This window comes from Zootermopsis nevadensis, unplaced genomic scaffold (genome assembly GCF_977971745.1).
Source record: "Zootermopsis nevadensis isolate Lab colony 2312 unplaced genomic scaffold, Znev_1.0 Znev_ptg000001l, whole genome shotgun sequence".
Classification (NCBI taxonomy): domain Eukaryota; kingdom Metazoa; phylum Arthropoda; class Insecta; order Blattodea; family Termopsidae; genus Zootermopsis; species Zootermopsis nevadensis.
Genome location: NW_028259133.1, coordinates 4,616,667 through 4,640,524, shown reverse-complemented (window position 1 = coordinate 4,640,524; position 23,858 = coordinate 4,616,667). Strand labels below are relative to the sequence as shown.

The 23,858-nt window shown below is 39.9% G+C and overlaps 2 protein-coding genes across 15 annotated transcripts in view; one reads left to right on the top strand and one right to left on the bottom strand.

Moving 5' to 3' along the window:
- Positions 1-220: 220 nt before the first annotated feature.
- On the bottom strand, positions 221-23,850 carry LOC110836768 (protein GVQW3-like). Of its 7 annotated transcripts, none has more exons than XR_002545444.2 (6): positions 23,759-23,850; positions 19,055-19,208; positions 18,430-18,829; positions 9,828-10,126; positions 4,299-8,394; positions 221-2,491 (listed from the first exon to the last, which is right to left on the bottom strand). XR_002545444.2 is itself a non-coding variant. In XM_087353328.1 (3 exons), exon 2 carries the CDS (start codon positions 9,124-9,126, stop codon positions 8,506-8,508), a length of 621 nt encoding a protein of 206 aa, XP_087209454.1. In that variant the 5' UTR covers positions 9,127-10,126; positions 18,430-18,563; the 3' UTR covers positions 221-2,491; positions 4,299-8,505. The 7 variants fall into 7 exon arrangements, 2 of the variants coding, with proteins under 2 accessions (XP_087209454.1, XP_087209506.1); XR_015536383.1 differs by having other exon boundaries at positions 4,299-5,010; XR_015536390.1 differs by lacking the exons at positions 4,299-8,394; positions 9,828-10,126.
- The window catches only part of Keap1 (kelch like ECH associated protein 1), a 36,389-nt gene continuing 31,613 nt past the window's right edge, over positions 19,083-23,858 (top strand). For all 8 annotated transcript variants that reach the window (XM_087352581.1, XM_022078329.2, XM_022078328.2 and 5 more), the window contains exon 1: positions 19,083-19,259. In XM_087352581.1, coding sequence (XP_087208707.1) covers positions 19,083-19,259 — 177 coding nt within the window. The remainder of the gene's footprint in view (positions 19,260-23,858) is intronic.

Genomic DNA, 23,858 nt, shown 5'->3' with positions numbered 1-23,858 from the left:
CTCCTACCTTTGATACATGCCTCACTCATTTCATCCTTGGTTTGAACAACCAAATAATAGTTGATGAAGAGTGTAAATTGTTCAAGCCCTAAATTTACAACTTTAGTCTCTTGTTACTTCCACATATTATTCTCAGCAGTCTATTCCCAAACACCCTCAATCTGTGTTCCTGTCTTAATGTGAGAGAGTTTCTCAAACATCACGCAAACAACAACTAAAATTACAGTTTTACAATTTAATCTTTATTATTTTAGATAGAAGAGTGGAAAGATGGAAGATTCCAAAGTGCATTATACCAAGCAGTTTTTATGTCTTATCCTGAACACTTTCACACCCAAATCAAATAGCTTGTAAAAATCTTTATAACCCTGAAAATATGTAAGTCAGCCATAATGTTTATGGTTGTGATCTCTAACTTTGTTGAGAGCTTGTTAACTCTGCTGTAGCAATTATTGAGGAATATCACTATTATCAAGTGAAGCTTTCACGGCAACCGAAGTTGATGAAAGACTCTCGTGCAACAAGACGCGGCTTGTTGCCCGAGAGTCTTTCATCACTATTATCTGTTGCATATGCCATTTTGTCCGTTTGTTTCAAATTTAACTCTGTAGGATTTGAGGTTTTGAGGTTTTCACGGCGGTGAGTCTGAAAATGGCTGTCTTCTGGGTTGTTACACCGTGTAGTCTGGTAGAAGTTTACCGACATTTCAGAGGTCCTTGCTGCCTCTATTATCAGGGCGATGAAAATTATTGGGGATCATCATTGTGGATTTCAGTGTAATTGCTGATAAGATATTCTGTGTTCTTCAGATGCTGAAGAAATATTAACAATGCAGTGGAACATTGCACAAAGAAAGCCTATGATTACATTAGGAGTGAAGTATCATATAACATTCTCATTCAATATGGAATTCTCATGAAAAGGTTAAATATAATGCTTGAGCTAAAACTGATAATATTTTAATATAGACACTTTGTTGTCTGCATGTTGGATATTGTATCATCATTGTAATAATAATGTGTATAAATGATGCACTTTCTAATCAGAATTGTCTGAAATGGGGGTAATTAACCTGTGGCCCACAAGCTGGATGTAGCCCACTGCTCTTTTTTGTGTGGTTCCTTTAATGTATCAGTAACTTGCAAGTAGAACCATTTCTAGGGTGTGGTAAATGGTGATGAACGCCCCAGGCTCTGGAATTTGGCATCACTGTGTTTGTTTGATGTTGTGGTTTTAAATCAGTTTGTTTTTGTTGTGTGGGAATCTTAAGTTAACAGTAGTCACTAAAACAGGTGGCTAAGACTGTAGGTCAGTTACGTAAAAGAAGTGTGTACTTGTAATGATCAGAAAATATTATTAATTATATATGAGTCACATAATTTGGGGAGGGGAATTTCCTTATCAGTTCTTCAGCAGAACTACAGTACTTCATGTTGATGCTAATCTTCAGAGTTTCCACCTGGAAACATGCAAGCTTGACATTTTTTAATCGTTTGAGTTGGAATGTATTTATCAAGTATCAGCCCACATTAACGTGATGTTTATGTTGCGTTTATTGAATGTATGCCTCTTGTGACTGTACTGTACTTTCAAGCAGACTGTGGTAGATGTCAGGGTTTTCCAGTGTGGATTGTTGATGTAACTGAATTTACTTTAACTTATTTTCGGATAGAATTGTGACCGCTTCTTGACAGGCAGAAATATCATTCTTTGCAACTTTCATACGATTGTATAAGTAGTATGTTTTTATGATGTTACTTCCTTGGGTTGTTTATAAGTAAGGAAAACTGGGCTAAATTAAATGACAACATCTTTTGCAAAAAATGTAAAGTGGGCTCTGAACCTGAAGTTTTTCAAGAGAAGTTAAAAAATACTTGTGTGTTTATATGAATGGGAAAGTTTTGTGTTCAATTTGTAGACAAAGTACTGCTGTTTAGAAGATTGCTGTCTTCCGGGTTGTTGCATCGTGTAGTCTCGTAGATGTCTGCACGGCGCAACAACCCAGAAGACAGCAATCTTTAGACTTACCGCTGTGAAAACCTCAGATCTTACATACTGCTGTTATGAAAGAAAATAACACTGCCAGGCATTACAGTTTATAGCAAAAAGGAAAAATACAAACTCTGTCAGTGCTCTGAGAAGAGGAAAAGTGGCAACTTTAAAAATGGGGTTTGAGTCACAACAAAATGTCTTTAGAAAATAAGTCATTGATAGTTCCTCTGAATTATGGGAATGTTATTTGTTGTATAATGTAAGAGATTTGCCCTGAAAAAGAAACTGTTTTAGTGCTGTAAGTTTGTCTCTTGCAACAATGACACGATGACCTGAAGATATTAGTAGTGACGTACTTGTAGGATTCCAGCTTCTCATGGCGGTGAGTCTGAAGATGGCTGTCTTCTGGGTTGTTGCGCCGTGTAGTCTGGTAAAAGTTTACCGACGTTTCAGAAGTCCTTGCTGCCTCCATCAGGGCCATGAGTTACACTCAACCCATCTATAAGACACACCCAAGTCAATAACTTATTTTTTATTTTTTATTGTTGATAAAATATAAAATATAAGTAGAAGTGAGAAGTAAAATCTGCTGTGTCAATATAAAGTATAATTAAAATGACAGAAGAAAACAGTGGTAACAGCAGAAGAGAGAAATGGGAAGACAAGTCAATCAGTAAAGTTGCTTTGCTGTAGAACGTGCCATTAGAAAGTTCCAAGAAAGACAAAGAGAGTTAGGTATTGAATCACATCAGATTCTTAGTGGTGAAATGTCCTAAAAGAAAGCATAAGTGCTATAAAGAAGGAACATGAGATTGGTTAGAGGTTTCTAAGGAAGCAGATAGAAAATAATATTGTTATGTCTAATCACCAGACTACAGGACAAAATCATAAAATAAAAGCAGTTAATAAATCATTTAACGACTTGAGGAAATTCAAATATTTTGGAGTAGTAGAAATTTGAGGAATGCTTGATACCATGGAGTTCAGAATCCTTTGTTTTCCAGTGTGCTATTTAAAATGTAAAAATTGTATATAGGAAACTATGTTATCTGTGTTTTATGTGGTTGTGGATATGAAATCTGGTCTCTTACATAAAGGAAAAAACAGATTGAGGACAGGGTACAGAGGAAAATACGTCATATTTGGTCCTGAGAGAGTTAAAGTGGTAGGAGTCTAGAAAATTGTACAGGGAGGAGCTCCAGTATTTGGAATGTTCATCAGATGATCAAATGAAGGAAGATGAGATGTGTTGGGCATGTAGATTCAAAAGGGGAGGTGAGAAATGCATACAGAAGTTTGTTTGAAAACCTGAAGGGATAAGGCCATTCAGATCAGGACGTAGTTCAGAGGAAAATATCGACAATCTTAGGATGGGAGGGTAGGAATTTGTGGGCAGAATTCCTTTCAGCTTCTGAAGAGGGACTGAGCTCACATTTAGATTGTTAATATAGTGGTTCCTCAATTATCAATAATTGGTTTCACAAATTCCATTATTATTTAAAAGTATCCTTAACCGTACACAGGAAATACATGTTAAAGGCTTAATTCATTTTAAGACGATCGGAAGTTGATCTTTCCACCCAAGAAACATAATTTATAATGTAGTAAACATGAAAATTTAATAAATAAAGGTTATAAAATCATATTAAAGCATTGTACTTAGAAACATACATGATGAATAAGTAATTAGAGCATAAAACATTCCTACCCTAAGCTAAGGGGATTAGTGGTTTAATGGAGATGATCAGGTGAAAGAAAATTAATTTTGAGGGATGTTGGTGGTTGTTACATTCAGATGTTAATGGCTCCATTTGTCTCTTTCTGAAGGAACTATCAAGAATTGTCTGCTTTGCTGACTTCCTCCTTTTAACTAACAACTTCCTGAAGTAAGAAATCCCTTTGACCTAAAAATTTCAGAGTAACAGCTGTGTTTATTCTGAATACTACTGGGTAGAGGGGGCTGCAGGCTGTCACAGTGTGGACTCTTGGCAGGAGATGCCACTGTGGTCTCATGGATGGTGCTAGTCAGCTTCTCGACACACTTGTCAATTGCCTCCTCGTCTTTTACCACGGGTGTATCATGCTGTAAACATTGCAACAGAATCCACTATGTCTTAGGTGCAGCAACTGATAATATTTTTGTCCATAATGGAAGAGTAAGTTAATTTCGTTCAGCTCTCATAGTAAAAGGCCTATCAGACCAAGATCAATGCCCTCTCATGTAATCGGATAACAAGTAAAGGATCCCAGAAACGTTTTTGATGCCTTTGGTTACGGGTTCGGAAGGAACGGAGACAGTCTCTCACCAACGAATCTGCTGAGGAGGCAGTGGCAGGCCACGAGGAACCCCGCTCTGAAAGCTCGGGTCAGCCGCCTCCAGAGGTCGGTGACCTATCGGCCCAACGCGTAGAGGAACGAACAGTGGAGCGACACGCTGGAATCCTTGGACTGCGAGGACCAGTCGCTATGGAAGATGACCAAGCGGGTGATGCGAGTCCCCACTCCGTTGCCCCCCCTTGCAAGTGCCGGGAGGACTTGCTCTCTCGGACTCGGAGAAACCGGAAGCCCTGGCCGATAACCTTGAGGTCCAGTTTCAGCCGGCGGACGACCCGTCGGACCCGCAGTTATTGACGTGGTTAACGAGGCGAAGCGAGCATACGAGTATGCCCCCGCAAGTGAACCGAAATTAACCAGTCCCTCGGAGATCCTTCAGGCCAAAGTCCTCCTTTGCTAGGTAACTACCCTAGGACTGCCTGGCGAAAACCATGTCCTATCTTGACTGCAATCAGCCACATCACATGGCATGGGTTGCGGACTGGAGTGGCCGAGGGCGGACTCGACTCGTCTATGCAGTTGAGCCAGTATGTGAACGACATTCACACGCCCTTCCGCCATGTTGAGCTAGCGCTGTACGCGGATGATATGGATCTTGTTGCCACGTCCCTTATTCCATCGCGTTTTGTCGGTTATCTGGAGGCCTGTCTCGGTGACTGGAGATCGGTGGATTTCTATCAACATCTGAAAGAGTACCGCTGTGGTGATGGTGCCCTGGGCGAGATTTATAGCAAGGCCTTTTAAGAAGAAGTGTACATGAAAGGCACTTTAGATAATTGTATTTATAATTTCAACGATTTGCGTAATGCCTCACTGGAACAGACTCACCCACTCGACGTAGGACTTCCTCTTTTTAAGCAGTAAACACAATCGCGGTCAATTATTGCGTTTGAGAGATACGTAGTTGAATACAGATTGCTTATCAAGGCCAGAAAGGTTAGGCCATAGTCGTAATTAAAATGCTTTTATACTAACTTCAGCACCAATTAATTGGAGAGCTTTATAGCCACAAGCATTCATTGTGATGAATGTGAAGTCTGGAAACAACTAATTAGTAATAAAAAAACATTGCACAACTTAGGCTTTCGGGTGAGAACAGCGTCGAATGTTCGTTGTTAACTAACGTTTCGGCAGACATTACAGGTCGGGCGAGTTCTCATACCCGCCTTGAAAATGGCAACTCCTCTCTAATAATCGTTCCAATTCAAGCCTTTTTGACATTTCTATATGAAATAACTAACTAACTAGATGGCTTACCGAACCCGAAGGTTCATCACCGAATTAACCAAAGCCCTCCACCGGACCCTGTCCTAGGACAACAAAATCCAGTCTCCTTCAACTCCTATCTCCCATAGATCCCGCCTGAGATTATCCTCCCATCTACGTCTAGGTCTAACCACCGGTCTCTTCCCCTCAGGCTTCCCAACCAACACCCGGTGCACACTTCTTGTCCAATCCATGCGTGCCACATGCCCAGCCCATCTCATTCTTCTCGACTTAATCACCCTGACAATATTGGGGTTGGAGTATAGATTTTTTTTATTCGTGTTTCTCTGGCACTGCCTGAATGTTTCCAGTCACAGCATCCACTTTTATCAGTTGAGAATTGTAATGATGAAAACAGTCGGCATGAAAGACAATCAGTACTTTTCTTGGTTTATCCCTGATTCTGTTTTCAACTATATTTGAAAATTCGGTTGTAGTGAAAGGTGCTACAAAGTCTTTTTTCATCTTTTGGGCATTCTTCATCGCTCAGTTCAGGGCTAATAATGCCTACAAATACGAAGGAACTGTCAAACCATACATTTCTTGGAATGACAGGTGCTACTGGGCGCTGCAGATTGTAATTTTCATATTTCACTAACAAAATACTTTACCTTTAAAAGTTTGGTTTGCACATCCTGTACTAAAGATTCCTAACTCCTTTATCAATCGTTGCTTGATGAAGCCAGTCCGTCACGTAGCGTGGGCTACTTGTGTACGTGAGAAAGGTGTTCAACTTAACGTAGGTTCTATACAGAAATACAATACAGTTTCCACATTCCCTTTTCAAAAGATGTTGGGTCATATAGCCCGGAGCTGATGCTCAAGTCACAACGCCCACATGGTCCGGTTTTCTAAGTCTGAATGTGTTCAAAGTATGTCACAAAATACAAGAAATTCTGAACAAGTCAATGGTAGCCAGTCCTGAATGTTTTCGTATAAGCTTAGAGCGAGAAGTGCTGGGACTTGCGCAAGAGACTGATTTTGGTCGTGCGAGATGGACCCGTCCAAAGCACGCGCTAGAGGGGTGTCAGCTTCAGTTGGTTCGTAGCTCTAGCTGTGTTTAGTTCGGGGCGTCACCGCAGCTGAGGTTGTGCGACCCCCACTACTACTGAACTCCCCTCTCTCGGCTTAAACATCGCGCATTTAGGTGCCACGACTACTCGCGCGACCTCTACAATATATAAAATTTCAATACCCTGTTTATTCCAACCCCACAGGTTCCTGGGATAGCTATGTTGCTATTACCATTTGTATAAAATTAAAACGTACGAGCTAGTGGCATGCCCATACTAAATTTCGTAAAAATCTACGCAACTGTTCTCGGAATCAAACATGCTGGCCGACGGAGAGACAAGGTCAGGCCAATTGCTTCAGTTTTACGAACGTCGTGCACAGGAGGCAAACATGAACTTTATACTACTATCAATAAAATCTTCTCGGGCAATCAGCCGCGTTAACTGATTACCGTAGTAAACCGACGTTTCGGGAACAAACTCAGCCCCCATCTTCAGGGTTCTGATGTGATTGGATCCTTGGAGTCGAATACATTAGTTCCGCTCTGCATTTAGTGTTTTATACACCATACGCGTTTTTCCTGAAGGTTCTTAGCTGTCTTTTTAAAATGTTGTTACGTTTGTGATTTATTAGGGACTTTTCCTAATCATGCCACGGGATATCCTGTTATGGAAGTAATTTAATATGCAAATTCAAGGAAACGCCATGCAGTTTTCTTTCATAGCATGTTCAATGGGAAACGTGGTACCTAGTTCTCGTATATGATATTTTTTTTTCGATAAGAACGACTGATTGAAGTTTCCTCTTTCTCGTTTGTGATATGGTGGTACCATCAGTTGTGACACTGATCGAATACCTCGTTTAATTTCTCGTTGGTATTATTTTCAAGTCTGATTATCAGCATCGAGATTTTAAATGAAAATTTTCGAACACTCTTCACAAGGCAGTGGATAGCCATTTGAAGGGATGGCGAATACTACTGAGAGTTTTAGATCAAGGTCTTGTTGGTCACGCGATGTTGCTGAGTCATGTAGGTTACGTAGTTTGTGGGAGCGAGCGAAGGTCGTAGTACCTTGCTCTTGCAGCATTCTTTTCCTTGTTTGCTTTTGCTTGAGATAAGCTATCCCAACTAGATTTCGATGTAAAATGCTTGAATTCGTGTGCTGTTTCAATAACCGTTAAAATGAACGTTCACTGTTCCCATTTGCCTCGGCCCTAGACTCCCGGGATGTAAAGGAATTGTCCGGTGTCTACCAGACTACACGCAGCAACAACCCAGAAGACAGCCATCTTCACAGACTCACCGCCTCCCCTCACCAGTTTCAATATGGCCGCTATCCGTCAGTAGATGCCAGCATTTCGGAGAAACATGCACGTTTCTTCAAACATTAATTTTAATTCCTTGAATTGTTTTTATGCCGGCAACAAAACTGCATATTGAACGCTCCAGAAAACAGAAAAAAAAGTCCTCTTCAACACCCCCTACAGCGTCTTGTATAGCATTATCAGTCTTATTTGGCTTGGTTTTCCTCGCGTGTTTGGCCACTTTCCTATATGATACAAATTCAGTTCATTACATGGACGTTCAATCAACGAATACGATGGCCCAAAACAGCAAAAAAGAAATCACCCTGTGTGGTAGGTGGTTTACTTCTTTTATCGTGTTAGCAGCACTGATTACAGAGCTAATTTTAATTGTGACAATATAGGTTGTTTAAGGCACGGCGGTTACAGTGATAGAATTTGTAATTCCTAGTAGGCACGCTCGGTGTAGGACTTAAGTCGTATCTGGAAAGAAGTTGGAAAAGAACGTAGTTCATAGGGGTTTGTACGAGGTGCGATCGGAAAGTTTCCAGACTGCGCCTATAAAAACCCGTACACTTATCTCAGGTATTAAATTCATCCATCACCCTCGAAGTAGTTCCCCTGGGAGTTAACACAACGATCCCAGCGCCGCTGCCAAGCCTGGAAGCATCCCTGGAAATCTTTCTTTGTCAGCCTGTCAAGCACCATCTGCGATTCTGCCTGAATCTCTTCTACCCTCTCAAATCTCCTTCCCTTTAGCTGAATTTTCATCTTTGGGAAGAGGAATAAGTCACACGGAGCTAAATCCGGCGATCCGGCAAGATCTTTGAGCTCCTGACAAACGAGAAGTCGATTCTGCTTCTGGTCCTCAGACTGGATGCGTCGCATGTGGAGTTCTTCCTTTAGAATCAGCTGACAGGTCCCATAGCCTATCCCAACAATGTCGCACAAGTCGTTGATGGTACGACGTCGATCTTCGTGAATGGCCTGCCGAATCTTCGTAACATTTTCGGGCGTTGTGCTGGAAGATGGTCGTCCAGAACGCTCGTCATCATCGACAGAGGTTCGGCCATTTTTAAAACGTGAATGCCACACAAAAGTTTGTGCACGACCCATTGCGGACTCCCCAAATGCTTGCTTTAGCATTTCATAGGTTTCCGTAGCCGTTTTGGCGAGTCTTTGGCAAAATTTGATTTGTTCATGAAAATCCGCCATTCCGAGGGGGGGTCGGTGTAATGCACTACCAAAACGCCCGTAACTAAGAAACAAATGCTAATTCGATGATGCCGGCTGGCACAGTGATTCACTATGAATGGAGGCCGCACCCCCTAGCGGCAGAAGCTCGTACTACATTCGGTTCGCCCTGTATTGACACAGTCTGGAAACTTTCCGATCGCACCTCGTATTCCGATAACAAATACTCCGCATCAAGATTCTAACCTTCGCTACATAACGACCTGTTGAAATACGCATGAAATTTAAAATATTAATACAAGAATTGTACAGAGTGTCCCAAAAATAAGATGTATACACACATTCAATGAATTAAATAAATGCATCTTAATTAATTAAACCATTACGTATGTCAGCATTAGTACTTCGTGAATTAGCGAATCTAGTGTAGGTGTTCAAAATGACCACCGTTAGCTTGTGGCACAGTTGACAGCGGTGATGAACTAACTGACAAGCAGCTACCAAAATTTTTGCTGGGAAAACTATTGTCAAGACAGGTCCTGACATCACGATGGTACCCCGTTGATTTCACATGTCCTCATCTCCATACTGCTGACGAACGGTGGGAACAATTCCGTATTATAATGTGTATACATCTTTATGGTACATCCTGTATTTGTTATATACAGTTTCTGAGTATGTGATTCATTATTCTACATGTACGAACACAATTAGGTACTTACGATTCGCACGAATCTGTCCATGTGTTAATAAGACACGTCATAGTTCTCATTTTTACGTTGTACAGTAAGCTGAACACTTTCTCACAAGGATAGGTATTTCCAAATGCTTTCGACTTTAACAAATTGTGTCTTTTGATATGGGATATCTATTTAGGTCAATTCCAGCAAAATTCAGATAAAGACTGAAACAACCGAATTTGTAAAAATTATTGATCTGTTGATAGTTTCTTTAGCTTTAAATTTAGAGTTTTTATATTTTAAATATTTAGTATGGAAACGCTGACTTGTCAGGAGCAATTCTGAAAAGAAACCATAACATTAATAACATTTATTATTAATTTTAAGTGATTTTGTGTTTATCATTTTCCTACTGTAAAACTGTTCTAATCACAGCATACATTTTGAGTAGAGTACCCTTTCAGTTGTGTGTACTAAACTTGAAAACACCAATGTGATGTTTTGAGAAGAACCCTCAAAATTCATTATACAAAGTATAAGAATCTAACAACTTGACTATCAGTCCATTTCTGAAGATATTCCATTTGACCCCAAATTTTTTTTCAGAATGAAATAAACTGCCCCTTACCCAATACACGACGGGAATTTTAGAGTTAATAATGAAAGTGTAAGTGTTGAACTATGGTTTGTCAGTGACATAAACTATATTAAATAAAATCAAACATTTTAAACTACAACGCGTAACGGGATGGGTTCTTGTACATGCAAGAGAGACGCTGTCCTCCAAACAACGAAGGATACAATATCATTTTCCCGAGGGTTATCTTACTGTCGATTCCATACATACTGATTTCCCGATATATAAGTTTTGTCAGGTAAGATGTCAATCTGTGCAAAGTGTAAATGTCTTAGATATGACCACTCGGCGTCAGTGTGTCGCATGATTGGATATCAACTTGTGGAGCATTTAGGAATGTTTGTGGTACTCCTGTTCAATATTATCAAATCTCAGACGACTTTCTGTTTCTGTACCGCCAGGCCGAGGCTGGAAGAACTGGTTGCCTTCGGGTTTGCATTTATGTTTTTCGGAGTTAACTCTGTTACATTTGTTGGTCTCATATTCTGGTTAGTAAACGAAGAACCACGCAGAATGGATCGTGTTACATATTCTGCTTTTGAAAAGACTAGATGTAGAGCCTTTTCCATCGGTAGACCATTTCATACACCGAAGAGACACAACACGCGGCATGACATGAAACAAAGGACTCATTTGCGAAATGTGTCTTCATGAAACAAAGGACTAATTTGCGAAATGTGTCTTCATGAAACAAAGGACTCATTTGCGAAATGTGTCTTCATGAAACAAAGGACTCATTTGCGAAATGTGTCTTAATGAAACAAAGGACTCATTTGCGAAATGTGTCTTTATGAAACAAAGGACTCATTTGCGAAATGTGTCTTCATGAAACAAAGGACTCATTTGCGAAATGTCTTCATGAAACAAAGGACTCATTTGCGAAATGTGTCTTTATGAAACAAAGGACTCATTTGCGAAATGTGTCTTTATGAAACAAAGGACTCATTTGCGAAATGTGTATATGAAACAAAGGACTCATTTGCGAAATGTGTATATGAAACAAAGGACTCAATTGCGAAATGTGTCGTAATGAAACAAAGGACTCATTTGCGAAATGTGTCTTTATGAAACAAAGGACTCATTTGCGAAATGTCTTCATGAAACAAAGGACTCATTTGCGAAATGTGTCTTTATGAAACAAAGGACTCATTTGCGAAATGTCTTCATGAAACAAAGGACTCATTTGCGAAATGTGTCTTTATGAAACAAAGGACTCATTTGCGAAATGTGTCTTTATGAAACAAAGGACTCATTTGCGAAATGTGTCTTTATGAAACAAAGAACTCATTTGCGAAATGCGTCTTTATGAAACAAAGGACTCATTTGCGAAATGTCTTCATGAAACAAAGGACTCATTTGCGAAATGTGTCTTTATGAAACAAAGAACTCATTTGCGAAATGCGTCTTTATGAAACAAAGGACTCATTTGCGAAATGTGTCTTCATGAAACAAAGGACTCATTTGCGAAATGTGTATATGAAACAAAGGACTCATTTGCGAAATGTGTCTTAATGAAACAAAGGACTCATTTGCGAAATGTGTCTTTATGAAACAAAGGACTCATTTGCGAAATGTCTTCATGAAACAAAGGACTCATTTGCGAAATGTGTCTTTATGAAACAAAGGACTCATTTGCGAAATGTCTCTTCCAACCTGACGGTCGACACCGAAGAGACGCAACTGCCAACACCGGAAGACAGTTCTCAAACGAGTCTTGTCCTATTGCGTGTTGTGCCGTATGTCGGCCGCATGTTGTGTATCTGCGTGGTAGATCCTTCCTTGGACAGCGGTTGTGGCAGAAGCGAAACAGCACTGTAGTAACTAATTAAGAGCCGTGGGGTTGCTGCTCCAGCGGAACCTGTTATGTACAAGCCTTTGCCGAATGCGTCAATTTCCAATACTGTTTCTATAATAATTTCTCTACATCATGGACCTTGGTATCTCAAGCTTATCACTATACAGGGTGAGTCAGAAGTATGTTTACAAACTTCATGTGCGTATTCCAGGATCAAAAATTAGAAAAAAAATGTTCATATGAACATGGGCTCGCAAATGTTTCATTTTCGAAATAATAGCCAAAAATAAGTTTCAATGAATTGACTTTATATCAAAGTGAATTCAGCTTCCAGCAAAGATTTTCAATTAACGTTTGGGCAGGAATTGTTGGCGACATGCTTATTGGTCCACACATGCTTCCATCACGTCTAAGAGGACCTTCATATCGGCTATTCTTAAGAAGACACTTGCCACGTCTCCTTGAAGATGTACCACTGAATACAAGAAGACAAATGTGGTTTATGCACGACAGAGCCCCAGCACACTTCTCCCGTCGCGTCAGATATCATCTCAATGAACAGTATCCTCAGCGATGGATTGGACGCGGTGGCCCAGTAGCGTGGCCTCCGAGGTCACCGGACCTGACTCCATTGGACTTTTATGTGTGGGGCCACTTAAAGTCCGTCGTTTATGCAACACCCATAAACAATGAAGACGACCTATGGGAACGTGTGCAGAATGCATGTCAGATGATTCGAGGAAACCCTTGTGTGTACGAACGAATTCGTCAGTCTTGTGTACGTCGTGCTCGTGCATGTGTGGAGAATGGAGGAACAACCTCTGAGCATCTTTTATAAAGAAACATCCCTGTCCTTACACTTCGCAATAGAGGCATACATTGAAACTTATTTTTGGCTATTATTTTGAAAAAGAAGCATTTGCGACCGCATGTTCATAGGAACATGTTTTCTTATTTTTGATCATGGAACACGCACACGAAGTTTTTAAACATACTTCTGACTCACTCTGTATATTATAACTTTCCCTATTATGGATTCCAGTTGTAGTTCATCTAAATTTCTCTTATTCATGCCTGAATCAATCGAATTTCACTTCTAGGGATAATATACTTTTGATGCGGTTTACATAATATGCGACAATAGACCTGTTCATGATTTTCCCACCATATCCTATGCATTCAGACGAAAATGTAAATATGCACAGAAAGTTGTTAAATGTTCTGGTGGTAGTGTTATTATAACCATGAATTGTTTATCAGAAGTGTCCACGGTTTCTTTTAATTGTAAAATTCTGTGCATTCAGATTTTTGATATCATCATAATATGTTGCAACATCACTGTTTCAGTTACTCGTCGATTTACTAATCTGTAACGGAAATTCCTCTTTGCTTACTAGTGTATCGTGTTTTTTTCCCTACAATGACGTAATTCGCTTTGTGACAACCGTACTTAAAACTGTCCAGTTTTGTCCTTTGAAATAAATCCTTTCTTTGGCTGAATGACAGTGTACTTGCCCTTCCTGTCTGTAACCTTGACAAGAAATGGTAAAATTCTATATACGCCATTTACATTACGACTGGTAAAAGTTACAGTACATATACAATCTTGTCTTCTAAAATATTCACTTCTGAGGTTACAGTAATAATTAACCGATAAGAGTTAACTGACGTCAGGGTGTTTGGAACCTGTAAATATCGCAGGAAACTATGCTGATTGTTTCTCAAGACTTTGTTGCAATATTTGGGATTGCATGACTCCCTTGTGTATATTCATACTTGACTGAATTAGAATATTATACTAATTCTTTACGTCATCCAAAGCTTGATGTATTTGCATGGCGTGGCCATTTCATACGACCAACATGACATAAGTTTATTTTCCCTTATTTATTCGTTCGCATGATTAATACATTCATTTCCTTCATCGAAACCGTTTTCCAGTGCCAGTCCATTCCTCGAAACAGCATGCAACGTTCTAACAACTGACTTCGGTGCCATCTGGTGACGACAGTTTCATTAGATCCGTCCGTTTCACCTCAAAATGTGATCATAGAATTCCTCGTTTTCCAACGAATCCCATACCTGAACTAACCTAACCTCAATTAATGTATGGAAATATCTAGACGCCTGTCCTCTGATATTAAATAGTCTTAATTCCCTCAATGCATAACCGTTACTTTTCTAGTGATCTGGAAAACAACGTTTATCATATTCTTTAAGTATTCAGATTTCCTGGTAACATCACTGTCAGTCGTTCTATATTCGATAGAGTTAAAGAAGTGACTTGTCATGCCTATTACAGAACCTGATAGTAGCATATCATTTCCCACGATATCAGATTGTCAGTGGCGTGTTTCAGATGTTTGATAGTCACTGTTCTCCGATTACTGTTATATATAATCTGCCTTCTGCCTGATGTCGGTAATAAAATCCAAGTGAATTCGGTATCGGCTCGACTCGCACGTCGTCTAGACTTTTACTAACCCCGTGATTAGCGCCCACGAAAAATATCCACAACTTCTATCACGTCTCGATTGGCTCGGTTTGCATGTACAGGAATACCTCGGATATATTGCGGTCTCGGTTCCAGACCACCGCAATAAAGCGAGTCACACGAATTTTTTGGTTTCCCAGTGCATATAAAAGTTATGTTCACACTATACTGTAGTCTATTAAGTGTGCAATAGAATTATGTCTAAAAAAACAATGCGAGAACCACCAAAATGTGACACAGAGACACGAAGTGAGCACATGCTGTTGGAAAAATGGCGCCGATAGACTTGCTCGACGCAGGGTTGCCACAAACCTTTAATTTGAAAAAACAAAAAACAAAAAAAACCCCGCAATATATGCATAGCGCAATAAAACGAGGTATGCCTGTATGTTCATTTCTGTCGTGTTGGGCTTCCGTCCTTCTGCTCTTACGACTTCATACGCTACTTCTGACTTATTTGATCGATCACGACGAACACTTTCCTCATCAACAAGAATAAAACGTCCGACATCGAATTGTGGTATAATTGGTTTGTCGGTCATTGTCCATTTTGTTATTCAGTTTTGCGGTCTGTAAATTTCTCCTCAAAGCAGCGGAGATGATGTCAAGTCTCAATTCAAATTTCTTTTACATGCATAATACACGCTTCTGTGAGCCTTTTGCGCGTACCCTGGCAAGTTAGGCAAACGACTATGCAGAAACTAAAATGGCATGTAATTTGTCGAACTCTGAAGAATGATGTGCACATGGTTTATCTCAGACTGGTCCCAACGACATATCTGCGTCTAAAAAGATTCTAATATACTCAATCAAACTCTCATTAGACCGATTACTTTCCGGTCGATACATTATTTCTTTGATTTTCTTTATACTTAGTTATATGCATATCCTCATAAACTTGTCACTTGGGCTTTTGCTATAAGAGTTGCCCTTCGCATTCAGAAACTCACTGCCAAATTTGCCTGTCTGCACGCTATATTATGCGTTCTTTATGCGAAGTGCATAGCGAGAATGCATTATGGGTTGGTCGTGTCTATTGTGATATTAGTGTAATTTTGTGGTTTGGATCAATTTTATTTCATTCAGTTTTGCGTTCGTTATTTGGTAGAACTGTCATTGAAAGCAGGTGTCAGAAACCTCTCAGTATTTTAATAAGACAGCGGCCAGTTACATCATCTGCCACCTAGTTTCGGTACAGGGAACTAACTCCCTTATAAGTTTTCCAACAGAACTGCAATCCTTTGCACCAATCTACAAAGTTTCCGATAGAACACATGCGAATTCGACACTGCTTAGTAATTCGAGTTGTAATGTATTTTTCAAGTATCGTAAACCCACAGCAAAGAGACGTTTACGTTGTGTTTGTTACAGAATTGCGTCTTTGTTTGAGGTTAAGTTCTATACCGACTGTAGCAGATGTCAAGGTTTAACCAATATTGGTGTTTTAAGGAATATAACATTACTAGGCATTACAGTTCGAAACAAAAACTTAAAAAAATACTGTTTGGTGTCTCTGAGGGGAGAAAAGGTGGCGACTTTAAATAGGGGACTTGGATTACAACAGAATGTCTGCAGTAAACAATACATTGATAGTTCCTCTGCATTGCGGGAAATTTATCGTGAGTATTTGGTAAAGCAACCAAACCTTTATCAATGCGGAATTTTGTAAGAAAATGTTTCCATCGCATTATGCAAGAGAATTGCCGTTGAGAAGTTTTAACACTGCAACTTTGTCTCGTGCAATAATGAAGCGATGACAAGAAGATATTGATAGTGAGTGACCTACTTAATTCAGAAACAAAGCATAACTGGAACTATTTTGTTTCGCGCAGGATGTGATGTTTTTGAAGCCACAACAGAATATTTTTAGGTGGTGGAGGAACGAGGTAGTGTTAAAAGTTTGCATGTCACAGAAACATCGAAGATTTTTTTTTGGTGGTTGTTGGAACTTTGGAACTTGAACTGCCCTTGGGTGACAACAGATGACGCTTCAAGTACGAGTGTAACAGAAACAGGTTTCACGAGTAAATGTAGGCGAGAAATGGACAAACGAAGTCCCGAATTTCACATGGAACTTGACTGCGTCATCCAGCTACAGTAACTCTGTAAAAAAAAAACAACAACGAACTTTGAAGTTTGAACATGTTATGAAACATGAAATATCGTATGTGAACTTTATTCCATGTCATGGACTTAATCATAACGAATTTCGTCGGTCTCTTTTTGTCGGAAGTTGGGACATCTTTTCCCTTTCGACGGCAGAATTGTGGGGAAATGCTGAAGGCTAGAAAACATAAATTCATATGAATGAGAAAGGCAAAGTTTTGGCTGAATGTTGTGTTAAAAAGTGGCTTGGCATTACTTTGTGATATGAGGTACCACGTAAATGACTTAAATGTCAAACTTCAAGGTCAACAGAAACTCGTTTCTGATAAGTTTGGATTGATAGTCCCAAAGTTGAATATGTTATTCATTGCAGAATAAATCTTTAATTGAAAAGGTGTGCTTTGGCAACATTCTTCCATCTATTCTCAATCTTCAGAGTTATTTACAGAATGTTGTTCATATATGCATTCCTTATTTCCAGCATGTGCCCTTCATTAACAAATTCCTTGATTTAATTGACCTGACAGTACTAGGTGATTAGTACAAACCTCTGAGTTCCTGCTTTTATAATTGTCTTTGTTTTTTGTCAAGGAAATAGCTTATGCAAATGTGAATTGAATTTATATATATATATATATATATATACTTTTTTTGGTTTGTAGCGGCACAGATATATGAATATTCCGGCTCTCGTCACAGACTGTGTCACTGTGGCCAGCCTGCCTGAACGGTTGAACACTTTTTCTAATAGAAACAAGTTCTGAAACAGTTCTGGCTAGTTCGTCAGAATTTGACCTTTTGCGAATGGCGGTAGTGACCTGAGTGGTCTAGGAGCAATGGTCTGTGAATATTTGCGAGATTACGTCATTGCGAAGCATTCTACCACGTGTTTGCACTGCTAGTTGGGGATTCCTCGGGCAAAGATGGTGGCCAAGGTAGCATAGAAATTGAACGTATAGGATTTCCCCCACCTTCGCGCCCCTTCCCCTCCCAAAATGAATGCAGATCTTCAATTAAATTGTGTGTTATTGTCCGGTCTTCACCAAAATATGAACGTGTAAAAAAATTAGTATAACCGTCTAGTACCAGATGGCATGAATATCCATTAAGCTGTTCTTGAATTCTTGCATGCAGGCGGACTGGAGGAATATTTTCTCAACTTTATAATCGAGTATCTGAACTGTTTCTGAACATCGCCGATACAAGCGCGAAACGGTTGCTGTATAATTCGGAAGAAACTTACGTCGTAGCAGTATGGATACAGTTTTTTTTTCCAGCAAAGTTTCCAGGTCTAGACGTGCCCTAACCTCAAATCCCAACAACACACATTAAAGAAGGGGCTGTAATGACAAAACTTCTTCCGTGTCGAAACACTAACGACTGTAAATGTGACGTACGTTTAGAACGGCGAGAGATAAATGTTATCGTGACGTCACAGCGCAAGCATTTCATGGCAGAGCTTGAGACTAACAGACAAGGAGGATGACTGTGCAGTATCCGTTTATGCGAGTGAATGGTGTATGCACTCCGTAATCTGTTAATTTCTGATGGCCGTGAAGGTTTCAGCATGCTCGAATGTGTTTGTGATAAAAAGCTAAAGGTTGTTACTTACACGACTTAGGTTCATCTCTCTCTCTCTTTTCTGTTTGTTGTCGACAGGTGAGGAGTGACTCAGCTGTTTTCTTTCGAACGTGTTGCTGTCACATCGAAGGAGAGAAGGCGGAGTTATCGGAACATTCTACCGTCTGCACGTACTCCCCTGTGAAAGCAAAGCACATTGTTCCAAGATCGGTGTAGGAGACACGACGTCTAGAAGTTAAGGTTCCTCGTACCTAACTGAAGTTATTTCATCTGCCTGGAGAGCAAAATGGTGGCTGCAGAAGACCCAGTAAAGTTCATGTGTTCCAGAACAGGAGGGATTATTCTTACGATTCATTCCCACGTGGAGGCGTATGATAAATGTGAAGTGTGACTTGTGCCGTCTTAAATGTTGTGGATTAATGCACAGGATCCTGTCAGGAAAGTGAAATCAAAATTAAGAAAAAATACTTTCTGAGTTCGAAAGAATAACATTCTCTTTCCACAAAGATTCAGTAAATATTAAAATCAAACAGGCCTTGCATTGTTTTAGTTGATCGTATGTGTGGTTTAAAAAGACACGTTAAACCTCTGGACGTGAAGATGGTAATTTCCACTTTATGTACAAAACGGAAGACAGTGGAGGTGTTCTAGTTTACCTTTATATTGCGGTTTGTCCTTACGAAAATGGATGCCGAAGAAGATTACCTCGGTGTTCCAACAATGGACACGGCGGGTGGATCAAAGGGCCGATGTTTCACCCCCTTGCCTCAAACTTCCACCAGTTCGGGCCCAATGGATAAGGCTGGAGACCTGGGGGATATGACGTTTTGTATGGCCAATTATGTGAAGGAAGCTATGCAAGTAAGTTGATCGTAACAAACCTGTTTACTTTGTGTGTGTGTGTGTGTGTGTGTGTGTGTGTGTAGGAGCTTGCGCTGCTAAGATGTTAACCTAAAAATGTGCCAGTCATTCTGCTGTAAATTTCAAGAAATTTAACGATTTATACGTCTTCGTAACGGGGCGGAAATTGGTCTGAGAAGAATTTCTTACTGGTAAACATCGCCGGTCCATGAATTATGCATTTAGTGTTGTGTTTTATAGTAATTGCCCAATGGAAGTAGGCGTCCGAAATTCAGTATTGAGGTAGATCTATAAACATGCCGGTACACGTTGAGAAATGCCACAGAGGGTGAAATAGCGTAAATCGCTTTCTACGTTTTTGGACATCTTCGAACCACGAGCTCCTTTTACTTTTACGCCACAGTTCTACGATCTCTTTCAGTGTGAAAGTTGCTTTTCAGGATGACACGTTAGATTCTGAAGTGCCGTCGACTCATTCTGTGAGTGTCGACGTTAAGACAAAGACATTGCTTTTTTTCAATTATCATGGTAACACAGATAATAAATGAATATGGAGCAGCTGTGGGTACTACTGGCAGGAGAAAAGGGGAGAACTCAGACCAGACACAGTGGCATTTTACGTAGTACAAATTCCATTGGACTGACCTAGACGCGAACCCGGGCGTCGTGGCGAGAAGCCGGCGACAAATCGACTAATCTGTGCCACCCACCAGAAGTTTAGATGCGCCTGGAGAATGATTTGTGCTCTCAGATTATCACCCTCACAACACCCAATACTCGTGTTTAGCATTTGTTAAGGAAACAGCAAAAGTTCCCACGTTCACACCGCTTTAACAAAATCGTTGACCTCAAGGACGTTTAGTCGCTCGTGTACCGATGTAAGAAGGGCCAGTAGGGACAGTGTAGTATGCGACGAAGCTTCGTGTTTTTAAAGGGTCGTGATATCTTACTGGTATCAATTAAATTAATCTAATTAAAATGATAAAGACTCCTCCACTCGACTCTCCGGTGTCAGTGGCCACATTTGCCTCCAGGATATTCCCCTCATTAGTACATGTAAACAAACACCCACATAATGCTTGTACCACGTGACCGAGTTTATTGGAATTTTTTTAAAATTAATCTATACAATTACGTGCTAATCACCGCGCAACCCACAATCTGTGATTCACTAAAATACACCGACATTTGATATAAAAGTGCCTTTTAATTGTCTCGGTATCTTATCACTCACACTTGATCACGGAATTCGCCTCATTTCGATATCGAATTAATTAATCAGTCCCCCCCCCCCGCCATTGTGAACAAGTGTCAATGGCCAACAGCCTGTTGACAAAGGCAGAAGGGGAGGTCTATTATACAGGTTACCGCGAAAAAGAACCTCTCCTCCGCGAATCACATTTCCGTTCAGTACTTCATAATTTAATGGCGTCATAGGATGATGCATTCTTAATAGTAAGATACTAGTATATACCACGGGCATTCGTTTTAACGATCGGCATCGTCCCAAAAAGATGTCACAGATATCAGAGTCATCATTGCCCTGGTGATGGAGGCAGTAGCCACCTGCCTGGCTATACGGCCTTGATCCAGTAAGTACCGATAAACGTACAGTTGAACGTCCGGGCACATGTAATGCCATCTGTTGCCCTTGAATGGGATGATTAGCGCATTGGAAATTATTTTAGTATTGAATAGCCATATAAGGTCATAATTCGGGTTCGTGTGGAAATGGCGCCGAAAATGCATTCTGTACTTGTATATGAGCAACAAGGCCTTATGTATACTGTCATCTACCAGCCTGATTTGGTACTCAGACGTACAGTCCGCAGACCAGGAGAAAATCCCTGCTAGGAATTCGATATACGCGCATGCGCAAGATTTCGCGGTGAGTGACGACCGATCCTAAAAGCATTCGTTCCACAACCACTGAACGAACAACAGACGACAGGCTTTCATGTGTTCTAATGGGTTCAGCTTTAAGATTACCTCACAGCGGCACAGTGATTTAATCTAGAATATTATCGCAACACCCGCAGAACACATTAGAGGTGCGCTCACTACACGCTACTCTTAACTGCTTGATGTTTTCAGTCTGTGTGTAGTAGCGTAAAACTTGGTAGTAAACATCACCCCTGCACCGCACTAAAACCGTTTTCCCCTCGCAGGGATTTTCTCCTGATCTGTGGACAGTACTTGCTGTTAAGTTGATAATCCGCAATAGAACTCTAATTGAAATTTTCCGATATCACAGTGAACAGAAATTACCTCTATCAGGTCACGAACAAAGGTCGAATTGTGGTTAGTGAGACAGTCTCCAACTGCGTGTTGTTAGACGCTACTTAAGTGTCAGGAGATCAAAGAAAGAACGCGCTTTTAACTTCCAGAACACAAATAATGTACCGAACGTTGTGGTTCTAGTGTTTCGTGTTCGGGAGGTCTCGTATCCTGACTGGGTTTTTTCGTGGTTTTGCGCAATCTCCCTACGCAGATGCCGGAATAATACTTTAAATTAGGCCACTACCGCTTCATTCCACTGCTTTCCAACTCGTTTACACCCATCATCTCATTCGACACTGTCTTGTCTATTAATATAAATAATGAACATGTAATGTGTGATTATTCTTAGCAAAAAGTGAATGTACGTATTAATTTTCTTAGAGCTTAATTGAAGGGAGAATTTCTGTACTTTTGTACAGTAACTGGATTTTATAACATTTTTTTATTTCTCCTTTTGACAGATAAAAACAGTGAAGGTAATATGGCCAATCTTACCAAGAAAATAAACGATTCATTGTGAAAGGTTAGTTTGATAAACTCAAGAAATTTATTAATGCGATTATATACGATACAGGTCTGAAAGGGTTTACAGTTTTAGTAAGAAAGGATACAGGTTGAGTCTCCATGAAACTTAATTTTGTTTTAAGACACCAGTCACTATCAACTCACGAACACAATCTAAACAACCCAGGAGCCTCTGTAGAATCTGACGGGATACGTGTGATTCAAAATTAAGCTATTAGGAGAATAGCAAATTACGATTATTTCAGCGGTACGTTATCAGACTTCCCTACCTACTTCTCTCTGTGTCCCTCTATACGCTCCTCCAGTTTGGCCCAAACCTTTTGAATCACCCTGTATAGTGTTGCATATTCAAAGGAATTCTCATATTTCGTACTCCTTCCTCTTATTTACCACACAATCCGAATGTAGTTCAATGGAACACAGGACGTAACATGTTGGTTAGTTCATCAGTATACTCGCTGTTTGATTTTAATTCTATTTTAAAGACTAACCATGAAAGAATTCTGTTCCTGATTGCGTCAAGAACCCAGTGTAATTTAATTAAGAGATATTTAGTGTCACGAGCAGGGAATTTATATAATGATTACGAGCTTCGAAAGTGTGTTCCTTACCAGAATACACAATTTCCTCATGGATTCGTTGCAGCGTGCGTTTATAAGTATTAAATCCGTATTGTTCGATACTTCCCACTTGGTTGTCATTGAAATGTCTCAAGTATTATTTTAAATTTTGTGGTTTGAAAACAATACTATAAAAGACACAATAAAGTCGTACATTTAATTAGATACATTATCAGAGCAGCTATTAAATTCATTCATTACGTATCGCATGTATGCATACATGTATATTGAGTTTTATTAACACGTCATTAATTCTGTACAGGATATTATTTTAATACCAGCTAATGTGACGCTGATTTACATGATTCGTGTGAGAATATTACTACAAACAATGGAGTTTTGTAGGGCAAACAGTCGGAATGTGATTCATCATAATAATACGTGACTCAACCTCATGAACATGTTAATATAATTCTTCGCTGTCGCTTCGTGCATGTCGTAGTCTCAGCGACATTGCTTTTCAAAGGTTAGGCCATTTCCCTATAAGAATGCAGGCGAATGAGAACGAAATATACCACATGTTGAATAAAAGTATCGACTGTGATCCTGTGCGCGCGTGTGTTATGAATTTAAATTTTGAAAGATATATTTCAACATTGATTAAAGAAACACGTTGACAGTCCGTCTACACCAGTGGTATTCAGCCTTTTTTGTTCGCGTACCCCCAGATATAATTTCTCTTCAACTTTGTACCCCCAAAGTTGTTGGTGTGTAATTCAAGTTAAACATAGTATATAATCTACATCTAAAATAAATTAAATAAATTAAATTACAGATTATTCAGTGTTTATCATAAAATAATATATATATTTTTTTAAATTTCACGTACCCCCTGAGATGTCTTCGCGTACCCCCGGGGGTACGCGTATCCCAGGTTGAATACCACTGGTCTACACGATTCCTGATTGTAGCTTCAACGTTTATTAAGAATCCACTGCATGTTTCGATCTTAATTGGTCATCTTAAGGTGGTTCTCTTTGAGTGTTCGAAATTAATAGACATGACTGCTAATTTGTATACATATTTTATGTTATTGACTTCACCACGTAATGGACTGTGTCTTAAGCAGCTTACCTGTTTTACTAGAGTGGGCTATGCAGGTGTAGTTACCGGTGGAACGCTGTAGTTGAACTGAATTGGTTGGTGGATGTTGAGGGGTAGATCTGGGTGGTTG